The sequence below is a fragment of the Crocuta crocuta genome, unplaced genomic scaffold (genome assembly GCF_008692635.1).
Source record: "Crocuta crocuta isolate KB4526 unplaced genomic scaffold, BGI_CrCroc_1.0 scaffold119, whole genome shotgun sequence".
Lineage (NCBI taxonomy): Eukaryota > Metazoa > Chordata > Mammalia > Carnivora > Hyaenidae > Crocuta > Crocuta crocuta.
The window spans coordinates 1,180,666-1,187,449 of NW_027551562.1; the positions used below are offsets into that span (position 1 = coordinate 1,180,666).

At 50.7% G+C, this 6,784-nt stretch overlaps 1 protein-coding gene across 1 annotated transcript in view; it reads right to left on the reverse strand.

The window, feature by feature from the left end:
• Window positions 1–835: 835 nt before the first annotated feature.
• The window catches only part of ADCY8 (adenylate cyclase 8), a 222,033-nt gene continuing 216,084 nt past the window's right edge, over window positions 836–6,784 (reverse strand). The window contains exons 18-20 of the mRNA XM_077750010.1: window positions 6,034–6,126; window positions 4,431–4,545; window positions 836–1,396 (exon numbers count right to left, since the gene is read on the reverse strand). Of these exons, the coding sequence (XP_077606136.1) occupies window positions 909–1,396; window positions 4,431–4,545; window positions 6,034–6,126 (696 nt within the window). The 3' untranslated portion in view covers window positions 836–908. The remainder of the gene's footprint in view (window positions 1,397–4,430; window positions 4,546–6,033; window positions 6,127–6,784) is intronic.

The window sequence follows — 6,784 nt, forward strand, 5'->3', positions numbered from 1 at the left end:
CCCTCCTCCCAGGGTGCTTCAGTCTCATTGTTTAGAGATAATCTTCAACATGAAGTCCTCAAAGAAACCTTCCTTACAGATTCCAGTTATACGGCCTCCCCAACCTCCAATTCTTTATCCCAACTGTCTTCCCCAATTTTCTCTATGGCATCTACTCCCAACTGGAAGTAGATTGTTTATGTATTGGTTTATAGGAATATTATGGATCATCCCCCTCTCCCTCCAGTTGCTAGTTCTGCGAGGGCAAGACTTTTGCCAGGATTCCTCTGGAGCTTAGGAAAGCACAGACACGTTGGAGGTGTTCAACACATGCTGGCTGAATGAATGTACAAGGTACTGTGAGGGTTACGCGAGGTCATTACATAAAGAGTTTGGCACTGGGTCCTGCCTATGACAAGAGCTCAATAGGGACACCTGGGCGGCTCAGTTGGTTGAACGTCCAACTTCGGCTCAGGTCATGATCTCGTGGTTTGTGGGTTTGAGGCCCACGTTGGGCTTGCTGCTCTCAGCCTGTCCATGCAGAGCCTGCTTTGGATCCTCTGTCCCTGTCTCTTTATGCCCCTCTCCCACTTATGCTCTCTCTCCCTCTCTAAAATAAATAAAACATTAAAAAATAATAAATGGCAGTTGTGTTGAGTATGTGTTTACACGTCCCTCTTTCGTACTCAGTTGTGAGCCTTTCAAGGTCAGGGACTGGGTCTCATTTATCTGTGCTTCCAAGAGAGCCTTGTACATGAGATGATCAATAAATGTCTGTGATTTGAGGAGAAGCTCAAATCCTGTCTTCAATCTAGTGTACTCAAGACCAATGAAACCATCCTTGTTCTAAAAAAAATTAAACCTTTTTATTAGTATATTTATTTTATATATAAAAGAAATACAAAAAAGGAAACACAAAGAAAACGCTCTCATGGCAAATCGGACTTGTCGCTGCCCTCAGCCTGGGCTCCAGGCTCGGGCCCGCTGGGTGTCAGCAAAGTCCGCCGGTTGTAATGGCCCTTGATGATCCCCGTGTTGTTGTTCTCATTGAGCAACTGCTTCTGCCTCTGCCTGTTGAGGGACTGCACAAGGCCCAGGACGACAGCGGCCAACGAGTATTGCCCGGGCAGTCTTCTCGGGGGCAGGATGAATGGGTTGGGTTGGACTCTTCCCAGGAGAAAGTACGTTTTGATTTTTCCCTCCTGCTCACTGATGCCCTTCACATAGATCTCCCCTCGGTAGTCGAAGGCAAAGCCCTGGTCCTTCAGGATGAGATAGGTCTCCTCGGGGACCTGGACCCTGCCGCTGACCCCTGTGCTGTCCATCCGACTTGCCAGGTTCACGGTCTTGCCCCAAATGTCATACTGGGGCTTCTTCGCGCCGATGACGCCAGCCACCACGGAGCCATGGCTGATGCCTGCGAGTGACCAAAGGAGCAAGAGATGAGAGAAGAGGGACATCACTGAGGCGGCTGCACCCCTGCTGGGGTCGGTGACCCGGGAGGGTGTGGCCGCTGCAGATAAGCTGCGGGCCCAGATCCCCCCTCGGTCACTCACTGGATGAGTGGCCTGGGTCAGTACTTAGCCCACATGGACCGCACTTTTCCCATCTGCAGAGTAGAATAAAGATGAAACGAGATAACGGAAGGAAGGCCTTGGCATGGTGCCTGCCTACCAGGGAGAGCTCGAGAGGAAATTAGGACAATTTACACAAGGACTCTGACTTAGCCCGTGGGATGGACAGAGCACTGCGCCAGGAGTCAGGACGCTGGGGTCTCCTCCAGCCGCTGCCGTTGCAGTGCTCTGAGAGCCTGGGTAGACCTTTCGTTTTCTGTTTTAGTCCAGGGCCCGAGCGTCATTCCCTTGGTCCGTGGCACCAGCCTCCCCAAGGGCCTCCCTGCCTCCTCTCTTGTCCTCCAGCAGACCAGCCTCCGCACCTGCCGTCGCAACAGGAAGGCTGTGGCTGGTGCGCACCTGGCCGAGTTCCAATCACTCCGGCAGCTGCTGCGGCCCCTTTTGCCTACAGGATGAAGCCCAGGTCCCTTGGGATGGGAACCAAGGGCTTCTTGAACCTGTTCTTCCTGCTTTGTCAGCCTCCTTCACCGCCACCCTCTCCTTCTCCTTTGCGCCCACACTGAGCCGCTAGAGTCCCCCTAACTTGCTGGCCATCGCCCGCCTCTGTGCCTTTGTCCCTGCCTTTCTCTCTGCTTGGACAATCATTTCTGTCCAACCCCCACAGCTGATTTGCTAAATGCCTTTTAAGACATTTTTGCTGCCTCCTCCTTTCTGAGACATAGACTTCTCTTCCAGGAACGGAGCATTTCGCTAAACATGTGGGTGGGCATATGGGTCTCCTTCTATGAGACTTAGACTTTCTCACGTATTCTATTAAATTGACCAGACACCTGCTGGGTACCAGCACTGTGCCAGGCATTGGGGAAATGGGTGGGAAAGAAAAGAGACAGAGCCCCAGCTCTCCTGGAGCTTACCCTCTACTAGAGAGATAGAAACAACGAAACAAGTAATATAATATCAATGAATAACAGAGGCTAGAAACCCAGTCAGGTTATAGGAGAGAGGTGGGAGGGGCATTTTGGAGGAAGGTGGTTAGGGGAAAGGGCCTTTCTGAGCCGACATCTGAAGAAAGTGGTGGGACAAGCCATGCAGATGTCTGGGTTAGATCATTCTAGGCGGAGGGAAGAACAGCCCCTCCCCACCCACACAAAATAAGACAGAAGCAACCGTGAAATCAGAGAAGCAGACGTTGCAGAATGCATGGGCATCACAATGATGGGGCTCTCCCTATGCCTTGCAGAGCCCCTCACAGGCATTACCGCGTCTGGCCCACATTACTACCGCGCAGCAGCGGGTGTGGGGGTGATGACCTCACACCCAGCTTGCACACGAGGAAACGGACATTCAGAGGGTTTGAATGGCTTGCCCAACTTCATAGAGCTGGCCGCCGCTGGCCCGGAACACAAACAGAGGTGCCCATTGAAGTGGGGAAAATAATCTTCTAACCTCTGAACTATGCCAGCACGGTGAGATTTCACACCCAGGGTCGGCCGTGACCCCAGCCACATCTCCTGCCTTTGTTCAGGGTTGAAGTTCTGGTTTTTAGTCCTGGTTCAGTGGTGTGGTCAATGATTTTGGAAAGGACGCATTGGGTCAGTGGAAGATGTGGGAAGGAGCCCTGGACATCCCATCAAAACATAAAATAGAGCTTTTTTTTTTTTTTTTTAAATTCTGATGAACAAAGGCACATGGCATCTGTTAGATCTGACAAGTCAGACACTGGTATGTCTTGACTCTGTTTTCTTTTTTTAAATTTTTTTAAATGTTCATTTTGTTTTTTGAGAGAGAGAGAGAGGAGAGAGAGACAGTGCATGAACAGGGGAAGGGGCAGAGAGACAGGGAGACACAAAATCTGAAGCAGGCTCCAGGCTCTGAGCTGTCAGCACAGAGCCCGACACGGGGCTCGAACTCATGAACCATGAGATCATGGCCTGAGCCCAAGTCAGACGCTCAACTGACTGAGCCACCCAGGTGCCCCTTGACTCTTTTTTTCTTGAAAGCTGATAAGGGAGAACCAAGTAAGTAAAACGGCGTGACGGCCAGAGGACATGTAGCATGCGAAGACTGCAGCAAAGGCCGTGTGAGCCCACGGCCTGGTGGCCAGAGAGTCTCTGGTCTGTTGGAAGTCCTGTGGCTGCCCCCAAAGTGTCTGCTTGGCGGTGTGACCATAAGCCATCACTCTCCTTCTCTGGGCCAGAGCTTACCCACTATGACCTGAGAATGGGGACCAGAGCAGAGGACGTCAGACCGTGCTATGTGGGGCCTTTGAGAATCAGCAGAGATGTGAAGGAATCGGCGAGTTGTACAAAGTGTAAAGTGTCATTATTCACCCGGCCGTGGTTTCTGTTACACTGCTCTGCTGCGAGGGGGTCTCTAAGCTCAAGGAAGGGTGCGCTGTGCGGCCAAGTGAGGAGAGGGGCTGTGAGGCTCTCTGCGGTCCCTGCGCCTCACCAAATCTGACGTCTTTAGGAGTGAGCGCAATCCTGCTTTTGCTTTCAGGCATTATCCGGGAGAACCAGAGAGCAACACACTGGCCAAAGACACGGGATGGAGTGACCGAGCGATTACTCAGCTCCCGCCCTCAGCAGGGAGGGAGCTCTGGACGAGTAAGCTGGAGGAAAGGTAGCTACGGTGTAGGGCCTGGTGTGTATTTCTATGCTCAGGCCAGTGGCCTTCCCTGGCTTCCTGAACCCAGAGCAAGAGGAAGACTAGACAGGCCTGAGCTGACGCTGTCCCCGTCCCTGGCAAGGTCACACTGAGCTTGCTGTGGCAGCAGGCATGGGGCGGGGGAGGGGTCTGATGGAGCAAGGCCAGGCAGCTCTTCCCGGGGTTGGGGGTGGGGGGGCTGCACTCGCCAGGCCTCCGGCTACTACTCACCAATCCGGAGCTCGAAATTGTTGAAGGAATGCTTATTGATCTCCTGTATGCTTTCGGTCAGGGCGAGGGAGAAGTCGGCCAGGGCACACAGATGTCCCCACTTGTCTTCACATTGCTGGGGCACAGGGGAAAAGGACAGTTCAGTCACTGTGGCACACGCGCACCTTTCCGCAGCAGGGTGACTGCGTCCTGACCCACCTGCGCATCCCGGGGATGGAGATGGCCACGTGCGGGAGCCCCTGAACCCTTCTGTCCGCAGTGTCCCCGGAAGGCGGGATGGCAGGTTTGCTTAACTCAGTGTAATCTGCGGGGTTATCATATTCCTCTCCCCACATCGATGCTTGTGTGTTCAGGTTGACGCACATGAACTCCTGAGTGTGCTCACTGGTGTGTATGTTAGTGTGTGTGCATGTGTGTCTGTATATGTTTGCATGCGTTGTGTTTCCATCTAGGAAACGTGTACTTTCTTTCAAGTGCTCACACTGTAAAAGGGATGTTTCACATTTGCTTAGACATTTGCTCTCGGACCCTGAGGGAAGTGTAGAGTAAGCCTCTGTGCTTCTCTGAACCTCAGTCTACCCATCATAAAATGGGTATCAGTACCCTTGCCTCGCCTGCCTCCCAGGGATTGAATGAGATTGTGTATTGAAAAAACTTTGTGCCTTCCCAGAGCAAAGAGTTTCAGTGATGGGCCAGATAGTAAATATTTTAGGCTTCATCACGGCTACTCATAACTGCCATTTTAGCTTGAAAGGAGCCAAACAGAAAATATTCATAAATACAATAAGTACACACACATACACACACACACACACACACACATATATATGGGTGTGGTTGTGTTCCAATAAAGTTTTAATTACAGAAACAGATGGTGGGTCAGATTTGGCCCACCTGCTATCTAGTTCCATGCAAGGCTAACCAATTACCAGTATGGATTTCTTCCCAGATAGTTACTAATGGAATGTTTCTAGGTTTTTAGCTGGAAAGTAAGCAAAGGAAGGATAAGAAGGAATGAGGATTCCTTCTTTCCAGGAACTTAGACTCACACGCATGTAGCGTTTATTGAGGGCCTACTGTGCGTAAGGCTTTCATGTGGGGGGCATGACTCTGTTTCGTCCACCAACGCTGGAAGCTAGAGGCTGGCATTCTCACTTCACACTGGCACCTGGCACATGGCCTTCAAAGGAGCAGGGGCTATTATCGTTCTTACATGCTACTTATACAAGTGAGAACCAGAAAACAGGCTGGTATCAGGCATTGGTGACACTCACAGCTAAATTATAATCAGGGTATTTCTTGGCCAGGGTATTTCTTGGCCAGGGTATTTCTTGGCCAGGGTATTTTGTCCATCAAGCAAACAATGGGCTTCAGAATGGAGCCTAGAGGTTTCTGGATCATAAAAAGGCATCATTTCATCCAGTAGATCCCAATTCCCTCGGAAGCAAATGGACATCACACAACGAGAATACCCAGGTCATCAGATTTCCTCCCTACCAGTCCCCAAGCACAGCCTGGTGACGATGGCCTCTCTCTCTTCAGTGACACGACAAGAGTGAGGCTCTTGCCATAGGGTGCAGCTCAATGCAGGGTGTTCCTTTACCTGTTTTTCAGGTGACAGCCCTGACACAGCCATGTAAGTGCTGCCGATGGTCTTGATCTTTTCAATGTCCTGAAAGCGGTCTTCGCCTAGCAGCTGAAATAGATCAGGCACCATGTTAGTCTTGCTGTTTATCCTTCTAGAAGATAGGGGTTTCTGGAAACAGGCTCCCGGCTCACACTGAAGACTACCTCTCCTCAAGGAAGCTACCTTTCACTCTGCGAATCACGCATTTCGGCAGTCTAATGCGTTTACTGAGCACCTGCTGGGTGCCAGGCGCCGGGATGGGTGAGACCAGATACTCTTTAAGGAGTAGATTGCAGGGTGCCTGGGTGGCTCAGTCAGTTAAGCGTCCAACTTCAGCTCAGGTCATGATCTCACGGTTCGTGGTTTCGAGCCCCCTGTCGGGCTCTGTGCTGACAGCTCAGAGACTGGAGCCTGCTTCACGTTCTGTATCTCCCTCTCTCTCTGACCCTCCCCTGCTCATGCTGCCTTTCTCTCTCTCTCAGAAATAAATAAAACATTAAAAATTAAAAAAAAATAAGGAGTAGATCGTTTTTGATGTATCTTTGAAAGAAACGCCTATTTTATGAGTTCAAAGAAGAAATCCCAAATGTTCCCCTGTGGATCAACACATTTTGGCTATACCTTCAACATGTATTTGGAATCTTTTTATTTTATTTTATTTTTTTAATATTTTATTTATTTCTAGGAGAGAGAGAGAGAGACAGCGTGAGCAGGGGAGGGTCAGAGA